The sequence below is a fragment of the Bos indicus genome, chromosome 21, assembly GCF_029378745.1.
Source record: "Bos indicus isolate NIAB-ARS_2022 breed Sahiwal x Tharparkar chromosome 21, NIAB-ARS_B.indTharparkar_mat_pri_1.0, whole genome shotgun sequence".
In the NCBI taxonomy this organism is placed as follows: domain Eukaryota; kingdom Metazoa; phylum Chordata; class Mammalia; order Artiodactyla; family Bovidae; genus Bos; species Bos indicus.
The window spans coordinates 30,646,053-30,668,282 of record NC_091780.1 but is presented as its reverse complement, the minus strand read 5'-3'; the positions used below and the strand labels follow the sequence as shown (position 1 = coordinate 30,668,282).

The 22,230-nt window shown below is 56.9% G+C and overlaps 1 protein-coding gene across 2 annotated transcripts in view; it reads right to left on the bottom strand.

The window, feature by feature from the left end:
• Positions 1-22,230, bottom strand: part of ADAMTS7 (ADAM metallopeptidase with thrombospondin type 1 motif 7) — a 62,362-nt gene that overhangs the window by 2,989 nt on the left and 37,143 nt on the right. Inside the window, exons 9-22 of one of the 2 annotated variants that reach the window (XM_070775296.1) lie at positions 13,611-13,755; positions 12,777-12,869; positions 12,243-12,388; positions 10,710-10,879; positions 10,341-10,474; positions 9,294-9,414; positions 7,708-7,952; positions 7,334-7,475; positions 5,165-5,291; positions 4,542-4,755; positions 2,856-4,253; positions 1,743-1,895; positions 1,114-1,287; positions 882-1,028 (exon numbers count right to left, since the gene is read on the bottom strand). In XM_070775296.1, the coding sequence (XP_070631397.1) occupies positions 882-1,028; positions 1,114-1,287; positions 1,743-1,895; positions 2,856-4,253; positions 4,542-4,755; positions 5,165-5,291; positions 7,334-7,475; positions 7,708-7,952; positions 9,294-9,414; positions 10,341-10,474; positions 10,710-10,879; positions 12,243-12,388; positions 12,777-12,869; positions 13,611-13,755 (3,409 nt within the window). The remainder of the gene's footprint in view (positions 1-881; positions 1,029-1,113; positions 1,288-1,742; positions 1,896-2,855; positions 4,254-4,541; positions 4,756-5,164; positions 5,292-7,333; positions 7,476-7,707; positions 7,953-9,293; positions 9,415-10,340; positions 10,475-10,709; positions 10,880-12,242; positions 12,389-12,776; positions 12,870-13,610; positions 13,756-22,230) is intronic. The other variant, XM_070775297.1, reaches the window with a different exon arrangement.

Below are 22,230 nucleotides of genomic sequence, written 5' to 3'. Positions count from 1 at the left end.
GCCTCCTCAGAGGGTCCGGTGTGTCCCCAGAGGCCACCAGTGTTCACTTGCAGGAACGGGGCAGGGGGGTGGTGGTGGGGGAAGCTGTCGGCCCCTCACATGGGATGGGACATGCCCCGGGGCTGGGGGAACTGCATGGGTAGTGGAAGGGAGGGAGACAAAGCTTCTCAGGAAGGGCCCACCGTCCCCAGTCAGGCTCTGTTCCTGTCAGTCGGGGTCTGACATTTTTAAAAGGCCCTAGAATTAAATCTGTGCCAAGATTGTGCCAGGCCCTGTGCTAAGCGCCTCACCGTGTGACTTCATCTAATCCTTACAACCCCATTTTACACATGAGACAACAGAGGCCCAGCAAGGTGAAGCAACCTTCCCAGGGTCCCTCGGCAGGTCCCCCAGTGGGACAAGGACTGAGATTCCCAAACCTGCGAGCTCCAAACAGGCCTGGCAGGAAGGGTCCTGCTCAGCTGAGGCCTCAGTGGCCATTCCCGTACCCCCTCCGCCCGTCTGGCCTTTGTTTGGTCTCCTAAGCAGCCCCGTGTCCGTCACTCCTGCCGCAGGACTTAGCATGTGCTGCTCCCTGCGTGCTTCCCCTCGACAGCACAGACCCCGCTGGTCTTCCTCTACGATCCCCTCCTCAGAAGGCCTTGCCTGACATCACAACGCACATCCGTTCGTTTTTGGTTTGTCTCCCTGGTGGGCCGTGAGTTCCAGTGGGGCATGGACCTTGTCAGGCTACCACTGCCATCTGCAGAGGCCACAGGGACCCTGGCATGCAGGACGCACTCAACAACTCTTTACGTGAAAAAGGTCTGATGGATGCCTGCTGACACAGGGCCTCCTGTCCACAGGCCCTCTCCCCACCCTGAACCCCCGCACTTGCTCACCTGGCCCCAGGGCCCCACCACCCACTGTGTGCAGGGGTGGGTGTTGCAGGACCGCGTGCTGTTGGGTCTCAGCGCCTCCTCACAGAGGCCTGGCTCCGGGCAGGTCACAAGACGCTGCTGCTCACCACCGCCACAGGCCTCGGAGCACTGGGAGGGCAGGGGAAGGGTCTGCGGGCTGCCAGCATCCGAGGACACCCCCACTCACTCCCATCTCCAGATCTCTGAGCCTCACCTCCCTCCAGGAAGAGGTGTACCAGCTGAGGCAGGGTTGGGCCCCACAGGGCCGGCGGGCGGGCGGCTTGGTGGGCCCCGGTTGGCAGTGGAAAGGCCGCAGTGGCTGGAGGTCCCGTGTGTCCACACACTGCACGTCCCGTGTGGAGGAGCCCCCGCCGCAGCTGCGGGAGCACTGGAGGCCGAGGGTCCCGTGTGTGCACACACAGAACCCAGCGGGGGTGGGGGTGAGCATCGGACTCCCCTCCCACACCACCCCCACTGCCAGGGCAGGTCCCTTAAGAGTCCCAGGGAGAGGCCATGGCTGACCAGCCTCGGGCAGAGGGTGATGTGGCCAGGGGCTGCCCCAGGGTGGGACAGATGGATAAAGAGAGGAACAGAGGAGAAAATGAAATCCCGAGGGTTATAGAAAGTACAGAGAAAAGGATACAGGCAGTAAGAGAAGGGGCCTGGGGCAGGCTGACCCCCACACAGATGGGGCATCCCGGAGACCAGAAATTAAAGTGCAAAGCTGTGCACACGGACCCTGGCCCGCCGATCGGTGGTGGCTGTGGCTGATCCCAAACACAGGCCGCGGGCCCTAGGGCTATGCCCCATGCCCTGAAGCTGCCAGCCGCCTCCCTCACATACCTTACTCCAGTTGCCCATGTGCCAGGCAGCACAGGGCCGCAGGTGGCAGCGGCGGGCGGGCTGGGGTCGGCCAGCGGGGGCGCAGTCCTCCTCCCGGCCGGAGCTGCAGCGCACGAGTCTCCAGACAGCCCCCAGGCCACAGGTGGTGGAGCACTGGGGGCAGGGGACCCAGTGGCCATGAGGGTGGGCGGATCCCCATGCCCGCCAGCTCCCCAGCCAGGCGAGAGGGACCAGACACTGCCTCAGTTTCCTCATCTGAAAATGGGCTCCTCCACCCACCTCCCAAGGGGGCCAAGAAGATGAAAAGTCAGATCCCCTGGCAGCCAACTGTTCCTGCTCACACATGTGGGGTGGCCCAGCTGTCCTGCTAAGGCTCGCTGCTTCCCTAAGTCACTTGGAGAAGGAAGTCTGGGCGCTTCAGCCTCAGCCCATCCCTCCCATACCAAAACTAGGGATCTGAGCAGAAGCAGCTCACTTCCCCTCCAGTGCTAATCTGGGGAGGGTGGAATGGGGCGGTACACACAGGCCAGCTTCTTCCCATGCAGCTGAGACCCTCACAGGCCCCTGACAAAGCAGGGGGAGCCACTGAGGGGACAGCCAGGTGGCAAGGAACCGAGCTGCTCCTGGAGGAGCCAGGCTGAGCCTCGGCAAACCGTGGTGGGCCGCTCTGGGCCTGGGGAGTATGAGAGGAAGCTTCCCCACCAACACAACTATTGGGGGTGAGCTCCTTGTCCCTGGGGCATGAAAGCCAGAATATGAGAGAGCTGCTCCCCCTGGCTGCCCCTCACTTGTGCCTGGCCCTGCCCTCCCAGCAGCCCCCGTGCTACTCAGGAATGAGCCTCTAGGGGCCCCAGGCCCCCTCAGCCCACTGTATTGCTCAAAAGGGAAACTGAGGCCCCGTGGGGCAGACCGGCCCCAGAGGCACATGGGGGGCAGTGTGACTGAGACAGGGCAATGCTCCTCCTACCCACAGAGGCTCCACCCACCACAGGCTGTCAGTTCTTGAGCCCTCACTCCCCAGAAGGCAGGACAGACGCGGCTCTGCCTACTTTCAGTGAGGACACCACCCACCCGACACACACACCGGCCTGCCCTGACCCCAGCAGCACTTGCCTGGCTCCAGTTCCCCACTTCCCAGCTGGCATTCCTGGCAGGCAGCAGGTCCACAGGGAACCCCTCCTCGACCGGGCTGGGGTCCAGAGGCCCAGGGGCTCTGCTGCTGTTGGCCGGACTATCCTGAGCTGGTGTGGACAGCAGCCCAGGGCTTGGGAGCATCTTGGAGCTGGGGGGCTCAGGCTGGCCCAAGGGGCCCAGGCTCTGGGGAGTCACCCAAGGCATGTGCCCCAGGCCAGTGGGGGCCATGAGAAGGAAGGTTCCTGGCATCGCCAAGGTCTGCAGGTTCTGCAGAGTCGGTCCTGGGGTTGAGAAGGTGGCAGTCCCCAGCTCCAGGGGGCTGTCCGTACCCTGAGTGTCTGGCAGGGCAGTGGTGGGAGGAGGAAGTGGAGGGGCGCCTCCCACGGTGGGCCACAGCTCACTGTCCAGAGGCCCCAGGCTACCCTCAAGAGCTGGCTCCCAGGCCGCCGTCCCACTCGTCCACAGCTCTACTGTGCGGGGACTAGGGGAGGAGTGGGTAGTGCCAGCGGAGGACAGAGAGGGTGACGTGGGGCTGGGCCTCTGGGGCGGGAGCGGGGCTCCACGGCCTAAGGCTTCCTCATCATCAGAAACCTCATTGGTCCTCTCCCACCGGGGAGCAGGCGGTAGGCTCTGGCTGTCCTCTGCTCCCAGGAACTGGTTCTGGCTCCCAGGGGCAGCAGGCGTCTCCATGCTGATGGAAGTGGGGGGCCAAGGCAAGCTGGGGAGCCCAAGGTCTGGAGCGCCAATGGGGGCATCTTCCTCAGGTAGGAAATTGACCAGGGAGTTCCCAGGGGTCTGCTCCGAGGGTGGGGGTGGGGATGGGCCAGCCTGGCTGGGCCAAGGGGCAGAGTACCCATCTCCCAGTGCCCCCTCATCCCGAGTCCCAGGAGGCTCTGTGGGAGGAATGGGGGTCCCCGTGGGGGGCTCAGCAGCAGTGCTCGGGGGTGGGGGTCTCCAATCCCCTGTGCCCACCGGCTCTGAGTCAGGGTCTTCGAAGGGCCCATAGGACAGGTCCTCGTGGAAGTTAATGAAATTGTAGTCGTAGTAGAAGTCATCGACGAACACGGGCCCTGGCAGGCCCAGCTCACGGCCCTCCTCCTCGATGGCATTGCCCATGCCGGCTGGCTCGGGTGATGAAGGCAGTGGAGGGCGCGGGGCCAGGTGACTGGGAATGAAGTCCACCTCATTGAAGAGCTCGGGGCTGAAGGAGCCACTGCCTGAGCCTTCAGGGCCCAGCGTGTCCAGGGCCTGGGGGCACGGTGGCAGGAGGCAGGTGGCCTCGCGTGCTGGCTGCTGGGCCTCGTCGCAGGGGACCCCAGTGTCGTTGATACAGAGGATGCTCCGGCGCTGAGTGCCTGGCCCGCACGTCACCGAGCACTAAAGGGAAGGCTGGGTGAGGGACTCAGGCCAGGAGGAGCCAGGGCCTTGCAAGGTACCCGGCCAGCTGCTCAGTGTCAGCGGATAGCGCCCTGGCCGCTGGAGACCGTGGCTGTGACGTCCCAGGACATCCCAGCCTCTGAGGCTTTGGGGATGGGGCCAGACCTGGGATGTCCCAGTCCCCCTCCCACCATGGTGCCCAGCAGTAGGGGTTCCCTGAACACTGTCTCTGCCTCCCTGTAGCCCAAGACCAATGGCAGAGCTAACCCCACCCGTGCTGATGCTCACCTCAGACCAGTTCCCCACAGCCCAGGTGGCCGGACAGGGCACATCGCGGTTGCAGGGGGTTTCGGCAGGGGGCTGGGGCAGGTGCTCACAGGCAGGCGGCTCCAGGGCGCGCTGCTCATCCAGCCCCACGCTGCGGATGCAGAGCACGGCTCGGCGGGAGAGCCCTCCAGGCCCACAGGAGCTGGAGCACAGCTGCCACTCACCTGCCCACCACCTGGGGGCGTACAAGGGCAGATGAACATGGGGCCGCCTGGCATTCTCAGGCACTCGGGACTCAGGGTCAGGCCTAAGCCCAAGGGAGGAGTCCCCGGAGCTCCAAGCCTGAGATGGCACTCTGGTGCCCAAAGCCCAGCAATCGGGCACAGTCCCCTTTGCTCCTGCCGCCTTCACCCCTGGGAGACCTGGGCAAGCCCCAAGGCCTGTGTCCACATCCAGGGACCCAAGCATGAGTGACCAGGGATGTCCCTGGCTAGTGTTGGTTATTGAGGAGGAGCCCAGGCTGAGGTCAGGGGCAACCAGAGGCTGGGTCCAGCCTTGGGAGGTGGGGCCCAGAGCCCAGCTCCCTCTGCTCTTCCAGGGCCTCTGGTGAGGGACACCTGGAGTCAGGCGCCCGGCACGCTCACCGGGCAGGGCAGGGCTCCTCGCTGCACTTCCTCTGGCGGTCATCCGGCCGGTCCAGGGGGTCACAGTGCCTCTCGTCTACAGGCCCCGCCTGCCGCTCCGTGCAGTGCACACTCTGCCTCTGCATGCCTGGGAGGCCATGGGGGCTCAGCCTGGGCCTGGCACCCACGGCACTCCCTGCCCGAACCACCCTGCACCCAAAGACACAGCTGCACCCACCCTGCTCAGAACCCTTCCAGAACTGGGCCTCGCTGCCTCCATCAGGATGAAGGCAGGCCCCCATCGCCCCCTGCTCACTGCCTTCCTGGTGTTCACTCCCACCCCTGCAGAGGCAGCAGAGTGCGCAGGGTCAGTGGAGGAGGGGGGGCGGTCTAGCCCTGCAGCTTCCTAACTGGGAAGCCTTGGGCAGCTCACTTGGCCTCTCTGAACCTCAGTGTCGTCATCTGTAAATGGGAGCAACGATAACACCTGCCTTGGTGAGACCACAACTAGCGCTAAATCCAACCACAGCCTAGTGCAACCCTGTGTCTACACCCCGCCCCCCAGCAGGGTCAGTGCTCAGAAACAATAAAGAAGAAATCCATCAGTTCACGCGGCCAGGCACTCCCCTATGGCCCCACGGCCCCCCATTAGCTTTGTCACGGTTCCTGGCCTTCACTCCCTCTGTACTGCCTGCCTCTGGGCCTTTGCACGGCTGTGCTCCTCCCCCCAGTACACCTGTGAGGCCCAGTGACAGGACCAGCTCCAGAAGGCTCTGCCTGCCCCCTGTCCCTCTACAGCACATAAGAGGGGCTCACCCCTTCCCTGAGCCTCCGGTCTCCCTGCCCCACCCCACCCTCTCCTTCCTGCCTAACAGAACGCTGGGTTTGTTTAAGGTCACGATGCCAAACACTCCCCACTGCGGTTCCCTGGCAGCTGGGGGTCTGGGACAGTCATGCCAGAGAGAAAAAGGCACAAGTCCCTCCCTTTGCCCCTTCTCCCTTCCACCTAGAGCTGGCAAGAAGTCTGGACCAAGGATGCCATCTTGTGATACACACAAGAGGAAGATGGGGCTGACAGGGGTCCCTAAAAACACGGCAGGCCATGCCGCCAGCCTGGACTGTGCACCCTGGGGCTTCTCACTGAGGAGACAAGTAAACCCTTACTGCTCCAGCCACGCCTCGTCAGGATCCTGCCACTTGCTGCTCAACACATTCCATTCTGTCCACGTGGGGAGCCACCAATTTGCTGGAAACCAGTTCCCCCGTGTCTGGTTCATCAAAGGTATTTGTTTTTGCACTTGTAAATTTAACACTTAAGTGAGAAAGGATGATTATGATAGCTTCTGAAGGTTTCTCTCCAGCTTCAGTGCATCACTGTTCACTTTATAATCCTAACGGCATTTCAAAGAATGTCCAAACGCCTCTCTCTCTGTCCCAGATTCCTGATATGGAGACCCCTGTACACTGAGGGTGGGGGGATGGGCAGGGATACGGAAGAAACCACGGGGAGGGGAGAGTCAAGTTGTTACACCTTTTAGAAAGAGTTTAAAGAAATAAATAAATGTGGTGAATAATGGGGCCATCGGGTAAGAGGCTCAGAGTTGGGTGGGGAGATGCTTGCTGCGTCCTGGCCTCCCGTCCCTGTCCGACTCCATCCTCCCCCTCCCATCTCCTTTCTTTCCCTCCTCCCCCACCCTCCTCATGGGGAGGGGCAGCAGCCTAGACAAGTTAGGCTCCAGGCTCCCAGGACAGACAGGAGCGCCCCATGGAGGAGGGGTCCCTGGGGAAGCTGGAGGAGGGGAGGAGCCCATCCTGAGGGGGATGCAGGTAAGGCTCCAGGAGGATGAAGTGGTCAAGTCCCAGGTGTGGGGGAGAAGTGCTCACACAGGACCTGTCAGAGCTGAGCAGCGAGAAGAGGGAGGGGCAGCTGGCGCCTCTCTGGGGGAGACACACGGGCTGGCCAAGTGCCGTGTGCCATGCCTGCCTCACCTTGGTTACTCTCCCAGTGGATCCATGAGACAGGACCACTGCTAGCCCCATTATACAGATGAGGAAACTGAGGCCCAGAAGCAGCATTCCGAGCTCAGAGAGGCCCCGCAAACAAGCAATGAGCCAGAGGCTGAAGCTGGGCCTCACCGCCCAGAGACAAAGGCCCCGCTGGGCAGCGGCCGTGCCCAGCCCTCTCCTCACCTGTGCCACAGGTGACAGTGCATTTGGACCAGGGTCCATAGCGCCAGGAGAACTCGGGCGGCTGGATGTGGTCGTGGCCGTCCGCCTCCCTGTGGATGATGTACTCGTAGCGCACCCCGGGGTTGCTCTCCTGGAACAGGAGCTGGGGCAGGCAGGCGGGAGCCCTGTGAGCACGAGATGGCCTCTCCCGCAACCCAGCCCTGACACCCATCCTAAAGGAGCCAACCTCAGCTACCTCCGGGACCTGGGGCTACCCCATGGGGCCGTTTCAGAGCCAGGCTCCGCGACTGCCCCAGGGCACACTCCTGCCACGGGGCTGGGTCCCACGCACTCCACCTCTGCCCCGCCCGGGCCTGGCCCCGGAAGGCGGTCACCTGGATCCAGACAGGCTCGTCGGTGGGGCCAGGGGACGTGAGGTTCTCCCAGTTGCCTGTGCGGGCATAGGTGAAGGTGGTGCCCGCCACCTCGTAGTCCCCGTTCCACTGGATGGTCCACCCGCCATTGAGGAAGTACTTATCCGGGTCCTCGCTGCGCAGGGCCAGGAAGTTGCCGGCCTCCGCCACCTCCACGATGCGGATCTCGCGGGCGCCCACCGGGATCAACCCCACGTCCACATACCCTGTCAGCCAGGGGTTGAGCACAGGTTGTGAAAAGAAGAGGGTAAGCTGTGGTCTGCCCTTACAGCTCTCGCCACTTGCCCCACCCGCCGATGCCAAGGTTTCGTCGTTGAGATTCGGACTTCCCTACTTAGATCTGTTCTAGGTCACCACACTCAGAAGGGCTCCTGCAATCCTGCCCCGTGCCCGATGGCCCCTCTCTGGGAAACCTCAGTCAGTCTACCACTGGGCTGGGTCTAACCCTATACCTGGGGCCAGCATGACCTTTCTAAAAAACCCAATTGACCTTTCTCCTGATAACGTCCTCCTCATGCCTATAAAGCCTGTTTTTGTTCTTTCGTTAAGTAGTACCCATCATGTCTGGAGAAGGGAATGCCAACCCACTCCAGTATTCTTGCCTGGAGAATCCTCATGGACAGAGGAGCCTGGAGGGCTACAGTTCACAGGGTCACAGAGTCAGACACGACTGGTTGACTAAGCACAGCACACAACACCCGTGCCTGGCATTATCCCAAGAACCCTACATGTGTAACAACCCTGTGTACCCCCAGGTACTACTGCTAGCCCCATTTTACAGATGAGGACAGCGAGGCACAGAGACCTTACATAACTTGCCCCAGGGCTCTGCTGGGATGTGAATCAAGCTCTGAGGTCTGAGCTTTAACCACCATGCTGGGCTGCATCTCTGGGGATGAAATCTAAGCTTCTTGGCCACGCATTCAAAGCCCCATGGCAGCCCTGCCTTCTGTACAGTCAGGTCCCCAGACAGCATACTCCTCCTTGCCTCCAGGCTTCGTTGGGTACAAGCTCTTTCCTGCATGTGTAATGTTTTTCCTCATCTCCGCTGAGTCTTTCATGATTCAGCTCAACTTCTACTCCCCACAGGAAGTCTTCCCTGACCTCCCCAGGTCAGGACCTTCTTCCTCAGGGCTCTCACAGCCCCTCTGGGTCTCCCTCCACTGCAAGATGAGACTGTAAGCTCTTCACCTCCGTGTCTCCCTCACCCAGCATACAGTCGGCACTTAAACAGTGTATGCACAACAGGTCCTGGGGTGCGGGAGTAGAGCTGTGGGGTTGGTTCTCTGAAGCTTCATAAGGCCACTCATTAGCCCAGCCTGGAGTCCCTGGGGCAAGAGACTCCCTGGGAGGGCAGGTCTCTGCATCTAGGCCTGGGGGCCCTGACTCCTGCCTGGATCCTGGACCCAGCAAGGCAGCGTGCCTGCTTCCCACCGCTAGCCTCGGTGGGGACCAAGGAGGACGCAGGCAGGGGCTCAAGGGAGACAAAGAAGGGCTACCAGGCCAAGAGCACCCCCGCCTCTGCTACCAGTGGTCCCTCTCCATACCCAGGCCCTCAGCCTCCTCGAAGGTCCCGCTCACGGTGTGACAGGTGGAGCCGTTGCCGTGGCACACCCCGCAGCGGTCTTCGACGGCACCCGAGTCGATCTCGAAGTCACAGCCCACATTCTGTAACGCACAGGAGGGGAGGCCCCTGGTGCTAGGCCGCTGGCCGCAAGCCCTCTCTGGCCCCCACCTCAGGGGCTGCCAGGGTGGGGAGGAGAGTGCACGGGGCACGGAGCAGGGGCCCACCACTGTTGTGGCCTCCAGTCCCGAGTAAACCCCTCGACCTCTCTGAGCCTCAGTTTCCTCAGATGTGGAACAGGGGGAACCACCCACACCATGAAGATGTGCTGTGAGATCAAACGAGACAAGAGACAGGAAAAGCTGTGTAAATGGCCCCAGCAGGCAGGGCAGCGGGCATACAGGGGCTCCTGACCAGCATGGACAACAGTTTCCCCGAAATATGAATCAATGTTCTCTGCTGGTCCTGAGCCCTGGCCTCTACGCCCAGGAGCTTCCCCTGTCTGGAGCAGGGGAAAGAAAGTGCTGAGGACTCGGGCAGGGGAAGCCGCTGCCGCCGCTGTTGCTGCTGGAAATGTCTTTAAGTATTGTCAGCACACACTGATGCTTTCTCTGCCGGGCCGAGCCCCTGCACGGCAATCCCTGATAAGTGACCCCATTTAACCCTGTGACGTGGATTCTTGGACGGACAGTCCCCTTATCGCAGAGGAAACGTTTGCCCGGGGTCATTCAACCAGCGGGAGGTCGGACCTCCGCCTGAGCTCTGGTTTCCGGGCTGGGGCCAGGCCAGCCCAGGCCAGATCTCAGAAGCCATGGCAGGCAGGCCGGGTGCAGTCGCAGAGGCTGAGGTTGATGGTGTGTGTGGTGGGTCCAGTCCCAGGAGGATTGGGGGGCGCTTTGCTGAGAGGTAATGGGAGACCCTCAAAAGGCTTCACTGGTAGAGCTGGGAAGCCCAGTGGCACAGCCTGGGGAGGGCGGCCAGAGGGAAGCAGGAGGAAGGCAGAGAGGGTCCTCTTCCTCGCTGGGCACACCTTGCAGATCCCATTGATGCAGAGGTCACGGCTGGCCTGGCCCTGGTAGCAGGGGGTGCCGTCCACCACAGCGTCCCGCAGCTTCTCAGCAAAGTACTCGTTCGAGGGCCGGCAGTGCAGCTCACAGGGGTTCACTGGGGCCCAAGCAGAGGAGCCGTGAGGGACAGGCAGGGCAGGAGTCACACCCGGAAGAGCATCAGTGGCGGGCGGGGGGCTCCACTGGGCTGGTAGTGTCTGCAAGGCTGCCCCCAGGAGCCAGGAGGGAGTGAGCGGCAGCCCCGCAGATGGCACCTGTGTCACTGGGCAAGCCTTGGGCCCTCGGACCTCCGCCCCCCAGACTTCAGTGTCCCCGCGGACGGCCGGACTCACCGTCATTGACCACAGGAACCCACGTGTGCAGCTGGCCCTTGTAGAGCATGGCGTCAAAGTGGCTGCACTGGACTTGGCGGAAGGAGGGGCGGCCGGCGGGGCAGGCCTGCAGGCTGCACAGGCGGAAGCGCTTCCGCTCACCCACGCAGTATTTGCCCTTGTATTTGGGCCTGTGGGGCGGGGTGGGGGTGAGTGAGCACTGACAGCGGAGCCAACCGCACACCTGAATCCAGAAGCAGGCCCCTGGAGCAGGGGCTTCTCCCACACCCTGATACCCGGAGATTCCCAGCTCCCACCTCCGCTCCCACTGCTCTGCCTACCAGCCCCCCTTGCCCCCCTCGCCCCCACCTCGGCCCAGACTTGGTCTCCCTGTTTGAAAGGATCTCAGGGAAGGTGGTAGCACGAGGCCTGGGCTCTACCCCCAACCTGCTATGTGACCTTGGCAAAGTCTCCGGACCCCTCCGGGCCTCAGTTTCCTCATCTCTAAAATGGGACTGGGGTTGCCTCTGCAGAGGGTTACTGAGAAGCTGGGCTAAGCTACAGACTTGACTGGCACTAGCTGGAGGGGCTACTCCAAATCTCCAGCCTGTGAGACCCAGCGTCCTAACAGCCCATATGTCAGCAGACATGATCTTGGTGGCAGCACCCCATCCAGGTCAAAAGGAAGCCCCCTTGGCCCTGGCCCAGCCCAGAGCCTGAACCCCCAACTCCACCCCATCTGCTTCCACCCTGCTCAGATCTAGAGACCCGGAGACAAGGCAGGGTATAAGCATGGAGCCCTAGAAGGCCCTGGCTCTGAATCCCATGATCCCCTCCCGAGGCAGCCTAGTGAAGGTGCCAGCACCCGCTCAGTCCACAGAAGGGCAGACCTCTGCATCTCTCTCAATCTTCACCTCACCCCTCTGAGACGGGGAAACGAGGCCCAGGGAGATGAAGCCACTCGCCCCAGGTGACACAGCACCCCTCCCAGGCTGACCAGTTCTCCCAGCTGTCCCCAGTCTCACCTTGGACCCACATGCCCTCCAATGTCACTACACGGCTCTATTTACTGAGCAATTACTCAGACTAGCTGCAGGGCTTTAGTGCACTTATCCGTGATGACAACTCTACCGGATGGGCACTGCTGCTGCCCATCATATACTTTCTCGGGAAACTGAGGCCCTGAGAAGGGGTGGAGAGGGCCGCTGCATGAGGAGAGGAGAGGGGATTTGAACTCTATCCATCCAAGGTTCAGGGTCTAAGCTCTGAGCCACTGTCTTCCCTGCCTCCCTCCCATCAGCTGCTGCTTTGTGGTGTGGCCTCTAATGAGTCGCTCCACTCTCCAAGCCTTGGTGTTCCCTTCTCTGCAATAGCGTCAGCAGTGGTGACTCAACTAGCCACCAGGGCACTCCTAGAAGTGACCCGAAGTGGCTCTGGACACTCTGGGCTTGGCCTCCATGGGGATACTTCTGAGAACGGGAGACTGGGACAGACTGAATCGCTGACTCTGCTCAGGGCACCCCACCCCACCTGCCCCAGGTGCCCCGCACTCACGCAGGCTGCGTGCACTGCCGCTCGGCGCTCTGCACGCCCATGCCACAGCTCCGCGAGCAGAGGGACCAGGCGCTCCAGCCAGACCAGCCACCATCCACGGCCTCGGGCCGGAAGCCCACGGGAACACACTCCCCATTCAGACACCACTACCAAGACAGACAAATGCAGAGCAAGCCCACTCCAAGCTCCTCACCCTAGTGAGAACAAGGTGGGTGGAAGGCCTGGAAGGGCCCAGAGGGGAAGACCCCAAGGGCTGGGGGAGGCCCCCTTCCAGTCACCCAAGACAGGCCCCACGGTAGACTTGAACAAAGAATAAAACAGAGCCCACATGCTGACTCTCCGAGGTGGAGGCACCTTGGAGAATTGCTCAGTCAAGCTCTGTCCCAAAGCCTCCATTCTGCAGATGGGGACTCAGGCCAGAGAGGGCTGGGGGTCGGCGAAGAACACTGGTGAGTCTGTGAACCAAGGCCGAGCCCAGAGCATGGACACAGCAGGTGTCTCACCTGCTCTGCAGCTGGACTGGGGCTCCCCTACCTTGCTCTCCCCACAGCTGGTACCGTCCACAGCTGCATCCAGCTTGGAGTGACAGGTGGTCCCCACGGAGCACCAGAGTGTGTGGCAGACATTCTGCAAGAAGGAGCACAGAGGCCACACCCTCACCTCCTCCCCTACGCCTCCACCTGCCCTACCCCCTCGCTGCCTCCTCGAGTGCCCTGGGAATCCCTCCTTGGGGCTGGCACATTCTGTAGGTGGAAGCCCCAGAGGTCCCTTCTTATCTCTCCCCAGACCACTGGATTTGTGGCTCAGCACAGTCCCCAGATCACCCACAGCTCTCCAGCCACAGCCCCTCAACTGGAGACACCCTGTTAGAAGCTGACATGCCCGTGGCCACCACTTCGGGCGATCTTCCCCAGGACCTGACAGTAGAGGTTTTATTTTATCTCTTACAATCCAGCTTCAGTAGGTAAGTATTAGTCGCTCAGTCATGTCCGACTCTTTGCGACCCTGTGGACAATAGCCCACCAGGCTCCTCTATCCCTGGAATTCTCCAGGCAAGAATACTGGAGTGGGTTGCCGTTCCCTTCTCCAGGGGATCTTCCCCACCCAGGGGTTGAACCTGGGTCTCCTGCATTGTAGGCAGATTCTTTACCAACTGAGCCACCAGAAAATCCCAGTAGGTAAGGGGCTTGCCTGAAGTCCCACCATTGGCGAATGGCCCACCCAGAATGCAGACCTGGGTCTAGGGCCGCCCAAGCCAAGGCCTTGCCCACAGGCCACTTTATGTCTCATGGGCATCATGTGTGGACCGAGCCTGGCTGGGAGGGGTCTGCAGGCTGCTGAGGGCTGCCCCCCACCCGCTCCACTCACGTCCATGTCATCGCAGAAGGCAGAGTAGGCCCCGTACTGGAGGCGGCACTGGTGGCCCACATCGTAGAGGACGCCAGGCGGTATGGAAGGGAAGTCGATGACATCCTTGCTGGGAGAGTCATCCAGGCACAGGCCCCACCCACGGCTGCAGAGATGGGACAGAAGTGTGGGGTAAGGGGCTGCCTGTCCTCTGGGGCCCTAAAGGGGGCAGCCTGAGAGACCCATCAAGGAGGCCTCACCAGTACAGGAGGGCAGGAGAGGTGGGAAGGGGCTTAAAGCTTTAAACTGAACAGGAAAACTCCAGCCTCCTTACTCATCCAGCCTGTTTTTTGACATAACCTAGCATGAAAGGCTCCCAGTCTTTCCCATCTATCTCCAGGTCACTCCAGCTATTTAAATAACTCATCCCACCCCCCAGGGCTAGGCCTCTTCACAAACTGTCCCTTCTACTCCCAACAGTCTCCCCACTCCTCCACCGTGGGGCCTCCCCCTGCAAGATCCAGCCCAGAGGCCCTTCCTTCTGAAGTCTTCTGGAACACTAGGCCCACATGTGACCCTGCTCAGAGTGCCTCAGTCCCCCGCTCAGTCTAGGATCTGCAGAGCATCACATCACAGCTGATACGACAGCCCTCCACCCCAGGCTGGGACCAAGGGGATCTGTACAAGGACCAAGGCCTGCAGGCTGCCCCTACCTGGTTGCCCACCTGGGAGAGAGCCCAGGGGCAGCTCTGCCTGCCAGTCTCTGTCATTCCCTTATTTTCTCCTGTGCCCCTCCTGGTAGCAACAGGAGGAAAACAGGATCTATGGGACTTGGGGTCCCAGGCTAAACAGCTTGGGGGAGGCAGAAACCCCCTAGTCTTCCAGTCTGGGAGGCTGGAGGGTGGCTGGTGCCGGGTTAGGGAGCCAGGATGAGCAGAGGGTCCAGGTTAGGATGGAGGGAGGCGGGGGAAGAAGGGCGGAGCTGATAGATGCTGGGGTCTGGCCAGGTGGGAAGGAGGAGACACAACAGGCCACAGAGGGGCTGCAGAATATGGAGGGGTCGAGAAATAGGCCACCGTGCAGGCCTGAATGGGGAGAGGCTGGGGGGCAGTCAGTCCCCGGGATCCAGGAGTCCAGATTTCAGAGGAGCCACATTCCCTGGCTAGGGAATGTGGTCTCCCAAGGCCCCTGGCTGGTGGCAGGGCCCGGACTCCACCCAGAGCCTCAGTGACTAGACTCCTGCTGAGGACCCTGGGGGCCCCTCTCCACCCAGAACCACCTGGACCCTTTGTGTTAGCTGGAAACAGACCGTCTAGGATGGACATGGGGCATACGAGCAGGTGTGGGACCCAGTCTTCTGCCCTAGATGACTGCAGGCCAGGCTGGCTCTGGGTCCTGAGCGGGAACTCTCTTATCTGCTCCTTACAACCCCCAAGCAGAAAACTCTACCACCACTGTTTCCTTACACATCCAGGGTCCATGGCAGTGCGCCATGTGCCCTGTGTCATGTGCGTGGGCAGCGATGGTCAGGATGTGATGCCAGCCAGGCTGCCAGCTGCCAGCCCGTGTGTCCACTGGCTGGGCTACCCTAAGTGAAAAGCCCCTCCCATCCCATCATGAGCCTGCCTCAAACACTTCATCTCAAATAGAAGTTCTAAACCACGGCAGCTGAGGTGTGGCAGGGAGCAAGGAGGTTTCTGATTGCTAGCCTCATCCTGGGGCTCCCTGAACCCACAACCTGGGGCCAAACACCAGCTGAGGGGGTGTAGGGGTAGGGGGTGGTGTGTGTGTGTGTCTGTGTGAGTCTGTGTAGGGTCAACCTGGCCCTGGGGCTCCTTTTCGTCTGGTAGGACACAATTTAAGATGTGACTGGGGGGTTCACCCACTCCGCTGATTCAGACCCAGCCAGGGGGCTCCTCTGACTGGGTCCAACATGCCTCAGCTCCACACAAGTAGGTCCTGGGGCACACCCAGCCCTTCAGTTTTCCAGCCAACACCCAGTGCTGATGTGCCGGGTATCAAGCTCCTGTGAGCCTGATGCTGGAAAGCCAGGCAGCAATAGCCTCTCAGGGCCATCTTATGGCTGGGGGGTTCTGGTCGGGGCCGGGGGTGTTTTTGTAGGACCCACACCAGAATCAGAGCCACATTCTGGCCCAGATGCTGACTAGGGAGTCAGAAACCCAAGTTCCACTCTGCCCAGTTTCAGATGCTGTGTGGCCTTGGGCCATCCCTCACCCTCTCTGAGCCTTCACAACCTCATCTACAAGAGGCTGAGGCAGCCTATGTGATCCCAAGCAACAGAGGTATAAATAGCAGCATCTACTTGGGAAAAGTTACACGGGCGGGTGGCCGGCAGCCGGCCCTTCCTTCCTCTGGTTGGCTCCCCGCCAGGCTCCCCAGGCTGCTGATACACGTCAGCCCTTCCCCTCTAATTATAGCAGGGCCGGGCAGCCCCACATGGGGTCAGAGCAGACAGTGAATGGCTCCAGTCGGAAGTGCCACTCCAACCTCAAGGACTGCAAGGAGCTACCCATCACCTGGGAGAGACCTGTGTGCCTCCTCCCCTCCCCGCCGCTGGGGGCTGGTTGGGGAGTCACCGGATGCTGGGGACAATACTTGATCAGGCCTGCCTCTCTCCCTGCGGAAACCCCGGCTGCAAAGACATGAGCAAGCAGGGCCTTCCCTCCCTGGCCCCAGGTCTAAATAGTAGCTCATGAAAAGAGAGGTCCCTTATGAAACCACAGGGTCCTTTAAATTGACACTCAGCCCAGAAAGGCTCTTCGGGTTCTTCAGGTTGACCTCTTGGACTGGCCACTGAACACAGTCTCGTTGAAACTTTCCTCTAGTCTGACTACCACCTCCTGAAGATTCTCCGTCCCACCCACATTCCCCCACTGCCAGCCCTGGACCACCCATGCACCCACCTAGAGCATCCTTCTTCCTCATGATGCTCCCTTAGTCCTTAGAGAGCAGCTCTGGTGTGCCTTCTCAGAGAGGATGTCTTGCGTCTCTCCAGATTCCCACAGAACCCCACAGGGCTGCCCTCCTCAGGTGGTGAGGGGCTTGAAGACAGGGGCACTGCCTCCTCTACCACTTTCCCTTTAGCACAGTTTGAGACCAAGTGGGATTTGCTAACATCTGGGTCTGTGCGGCCTGATGAGCATCTATCTGCAGGAAGCAAAGGAATGTCGTGTCCAGTGGGGAATGGGGGTGGTCTCAGTGCTTCTGAGACACCGTCAAATACTGGAAACACCACCAGACCCCGATTGGTGCCTTCCTTCTGCGAATCTTGCCCTTCCGGCCCCCATCCTGTCTAGGTGGAGCCTGTCCTGTCTTCCGTCCACCTCCAGCAAGGAGACTAAGGGCAGAAGGGCTGGGGGTCAGGTTGGTATGACACCATCCACCCCAGCACCCTCTCCTGCCTGGCCCTCTGGGATGGAGAGGGGAGACTGCGGCCACCCTTGGGAAGAGGAACTTCCCCTCCCTCCCCAGCTCCCTTCATGGGCCACGTGTCTGTCTCTCTGCCAGCATTCTGTCCAGCGCTTCTTGGTGCCAAGGTTCTGGGAGGCCCTGGCTGGCTCAGGCTCTGGCCTTCTCCTCCCACCCTCGCCCCAGGCCCCAAAGCAAGTCCCTCACGCATTCCAGCAGCCAAATGAAGACAGAGATGCCTGTTTCTGTCTGTCCTGAAGCCAGCGTGCTGGGCAGCACCATGGGTGGGGACAGCTGGAAAAAGCCCTCAGGGTGCTGCAGGGGTGGCTGCTCTTCTGATTTCCCAGCCCTTCTCTCATTTTCAGCCCCGAAGTGGGGAGGTGACGGACCCTTGGGATAATTTTCTACCAGGCTCTCCCTGCCGGGCCACTTTCCTGCTTCAGCTCCTTATCACATCGCTTGTAGCAGTGCTAACAGTCACCAGGCACTGAATGCAAACCATGTGGCCAGCGCTGTGCTACACACGTCACATGCCTCCTCATTTAATCCTCAGAGCAACCCGGGACACAGTCCCATCATTATCCCCGGTCTTTAAGGCTTAAGGGTTAGTGTAACTTGTCTGCCAACATGGGTAGATGCCTGGGTCAGAGTCCAGGGTCTTAAACATCAAAGTCAACTCTTCCCTGCTTCTAGTCCCCCTCTCCACCCAATAATCCCTCTTCTATCAGAGGCCAGGGTCCTCGCTCTCATGTCCACAAAGAACCTGGTCATGTCCCTGCTTAAACCCCTGTGAATGGACTTCTAGAAAAACATGGCCCATTGAGCAGATATAGAGTTATTTCCATGCCCTTCCAGAACCCCACTAAGATGACAGGAAAGAAATAAACAAGGCATAAATCCACAAAGACAAGGGGCAAGGGAGAGGTGATGATGGCAGATGAAAAATGTTAGCAAAATTCTAGAAGCTGGAAAGCAGATGATCAAGTAGCAGCTGACTTACTACACCACTGAATGCTGACAGCCAGTCATGCAGAGAGAGACCACCCAGAAGAGGGACACTGGAAACGCTCAAGAAACCTGAGGGACCCCTGGAGGCCTGGGTGCCAGGGAGACTGAAGACTAGAGCCTGGCTCAAAGTCTGTAAGACTTCATCAGACCCCAGATCCCCTTCCCAACCCTCTAGAGCAGGGCCATGGCCACCTCCCTGCCTGGCAGAGGACTGGGGTCACTCTCTGGAGAGGGTGATCCAGGAGACCTGGCCCAGGAACACTAGGCACGGTGGAAGACCCGAGGCAGAGGGGCCCACAGAGAAAAGAACAAGTGAAAGTCTGCACAAGGAAAGCTGAGATAATCACCAAGCTCCTTCCCCATCTGGGAGCCAGAAAGCTGTAGTCAGACTTACACCTTCCAGGAAAAGACTAGAGAATACCTCTCTGGAGTGAAATCACTCAGAAAAATGACCCTAGATACTGACGTTTGAAGATACCCCAAATAAACTGCTCCATCCCAACCAGTCCCTCAGCGGTGACTTGAAACAGTGCTGCCTAGTCCACAGACCTCCCGACTGGCGGCCCAGCACCTCCTTCCACGGAGGGAATACAGCCATGCCATCTCAAGAAAATCCTTCACGTGAAAGATAGGTTCTAAAAAATAACTCAAAGAAAAGACAGATATTTCAGGGAGTTAAAGAAAAAACTAAATAACAACTTCAACAAGGTAAGATATTATACCCATGAAACTAGAACAGGATAATAAAAAGGAATATTTAGCAAATAAGAAATTTCATGAAGTTAAAAGTACAATAGGAAAAACATTTTTTAATGTAATAGAAAGCTTGTAAGGCAAAGATAAGGATGTCTTTCAGAAAACAGAATGAGTCAAAAAAAGTTAAAAAGTGTAAAAAAAAAAAAAAGGAAAGGGAGAGAACAGCTGAATATTAAGGGTTCCAGAAGGACAAAATGAGAGATGACTATCAAATAAATAAGACTATTTCCAAGAACTGAAGGACTTGAGTTTTTAGATTAAAAGGGCCTAGCAAGTGCCCCCCATCACCACCCCAAGGTAAATCAAGGCACATAATTGCAAAAGTTCAGATTACCAAGAGAAAGAAAGAGAGACACAGACCAAGAGGAAAAAAAGAGAGAGAGTATTCTCTATATTGAGAGAGAGATAAAGAAAATCCTAAAAGCTTCCAGACTTTTTTAACAGGTCACATAAAAGGTTTGGGACTCAGACTGGTATGAGACTTGTCAACAGCAGTGTTGGAAGGTAGAAAACAAAGGAAAAATACCTTTGAAATTCTGAGGGAGAAAGACTTTTAACTTGGAAGTTGCTATCAAAAGATCAATCAGGTATGAGGGAAGAAAAAAAAAAAGAAAACATTTTAAGACAAGCAAATCCACACATCTCTTCTCAGAAGGCTACTTGAGGATATGCTCCACCAAAACAAAAAAGTAAACCCCTCTAAAAAAGGTAGCATGAGACCCAGGAAACAGGAAGATCTTGCACGATAATTTTAAGAGAGAAGTAGACATCATCCAGGTTAGATGAGAGCAGAAGGATAGAGGGATGTCGAGGGGTATGTCCACGAAAGAAGGGAACTGTGAGAGGACACGGGAGGGACTGCCTTTGGAAAACCTGGATTCACAGACATTTTGCAGAATTGTTGCAGGATATGGAAGACTTAGAGAAGCAAAGGAAACTAGGCAAATACAGTGGTTCTTAAAAAGAAAATCATTTTGTTACAACGCTTGGTTTGGCATTATCTATACAACAACAATAAAGAAAACAGTAGACATGGATTTAATCAAGATATGCTAGCATGATATTGGGATGTGGTGGCAGGGGTGGGGGAGCAAATGTGGGCAGGAAGTGACACAAAGGGGCTAAATTCCAACCTTCCATTGTACAAGTCATCAGATGATATCTAAACTGAAAAATCAAGAAACAGCACTCTAGGAAGACTTTTGGAAATATGAAAGTAAATAAGGTAAGAAAAGCTAAAAAGAATGAAAAGTTGAAAGTTGCTGCCCAAAGAACATAGATGGGGAAGAGTGCAGCAGGTGGTTCAAAGCTCTCCTACTGCCATCTTGAACTCAGTATTTTTGAACTTGTGTTTTGTTAAGGAGGTTCTAATGGGACAAGAGGCATTTGCGTGAGGAGATACATGATATCCGTGTCCACTGTTCCTTGCCACCTCATGAGCAGAGTCCCAGTGGATTCACAATGCAGAGAATTCATTGAGACTCTAAGAAAATGCAAGATAAGTGTATTATGTCTAAGACAGCCCCAGAGGCCACACTTGGCACTTGAACCAGAACTTGCTTCAAATGCAGAAAGAAGGTATGATGTCTTAGGAAACACAAATGACCAGGGAACTCCATCATCTTTGCTATTTGTGTTGCTTCCTTGTATCATCCAATTATTGCATTGAAAATGATGGGCTAGAAGGAAATGTAAAGATGGATCCATTTCCTCTCAGTTCTTCCTCAAACATCAGTAAGCCAAGGCAGAGAGTTCTGGGAAAATGTGCACATGTTACCAAGTGAAATAAAACCAGTCAAATAAGTCTTGTGCACTATACCAAGAGTTCTAATAAATATGAGGTATGAAATACGAATTGTGTCATTTTGGTGACTCCACATATTAGTTTGATGTGCCTATATCTGCATTTAAAAATTGGCACTGCATAAAGTAAAGATGAGTGGTAAAACTTAGGCTAATCATTTAGAAATAGAGACTAAAAAAAAAAAAGAAAATAAAAACAATAGAAAAGATCAACAAAACAAAGAGCTGGTTCTTTGAAAAGGCAAACAAAATTGATAAACCTTTAGCCAGACTCATCAAGAAAAAAAAGAGAGAGGGCCAAAATTAGAAATGAAAAAGAAGTTACAAGTGATACCAGAGAAATACAAAGGATCATAAGAGACTACTACAAACAACTATATGCCAATAAAATGAACAATCCAGAAGAAACAGACAAATTCCTATATAGAAATATATAATCTCCTAGGACTGAACCAGGAAGAAACAGAAAACATGAACAGACAAATTACCAGTAATGAAATTGAATCAGTAATTAAAAACAAAAAACTCCCAACCAACAAAAGTCCAGGACCAGATGGCTTCAAAGGAGAACTACGCAAATATTTAGAGGAGAGTTAACACCTTTTCTTCTCAAACTATTCCAAAAAATTTTGGAGGAAAGAACACTTCTGAACTCATTCCACAAGGCATCACCCTAACCTCAAAACCAGACAAAGACATCAAAAAGAAAAGAAAATTACAAACCAATACAACTGATGAACACAGAAGCAAAAATTCTCAACAAAATATTATCAATCAGAACCTAACAATACATTAAAAGGATCATACACTCTGATCAAGTGAGATTTATCTCAGAAATGAAAAGATAATTCAATGTCTGCAAATCAATCAAGGTGGTACACCATATTAACAAACTGAAGAATAAAAGCCATATGATCACCTCTATGCTGCTTGCTGCTGCTGCTAAGTCGCTTCAGTCGTGTCCGACTCTGTGCAACCCCATAGACGGCAGCCCACCAGGCTCCCCTGTCCCTGGGATTCTCCAGGCAAGAACACTGGAGTGGGTTGCCATTTCCTTCTCCAATGCATGAAAGTGAAAAAATAAAGTGAAGTCACTCAGTCATGTCCAACTCCTAGCGACCCCATGGGCTGCAGCCCATCAGGCCCCTCCATCCATGGGATTTTCCAGACAAGAGTACTGGAGTGGGTTGCCATTGCCTTCTCCGATCACCTCTATAGACACAGAAAAACCTTTTGACAAAATTCAAACATTTATGAATCAAACATTCCCTCCAAAAAGTGGGAATAGAGAGAATATCAGTTCAGCTGCTCAGTCGTGTCCAACCCTTTGTGACCCCATGGGCTGCAGCATGCCAGGCTTCTCTATCACCAATGCCCGGAACTTGCTGTAACTCATGTCCATCGAGTTGGCGATATAACTCAACATAATGAAGACCATAAACAACAAACCCATTGCTAACATCATACTCAATGGTGAAAAACTGAATGTATTCCCTCTAAGATCAGGAATAAAACAAGGATACCCACTCTCTCCACATTTATTCAACATAGTACTGGAAGTCCCAGCCACAGCAATCACACAAGAAAAAGGAATAAAACTAATTCAAATTGAAAAAAAGAAAACAGGCACTGTTTGCAGATGACA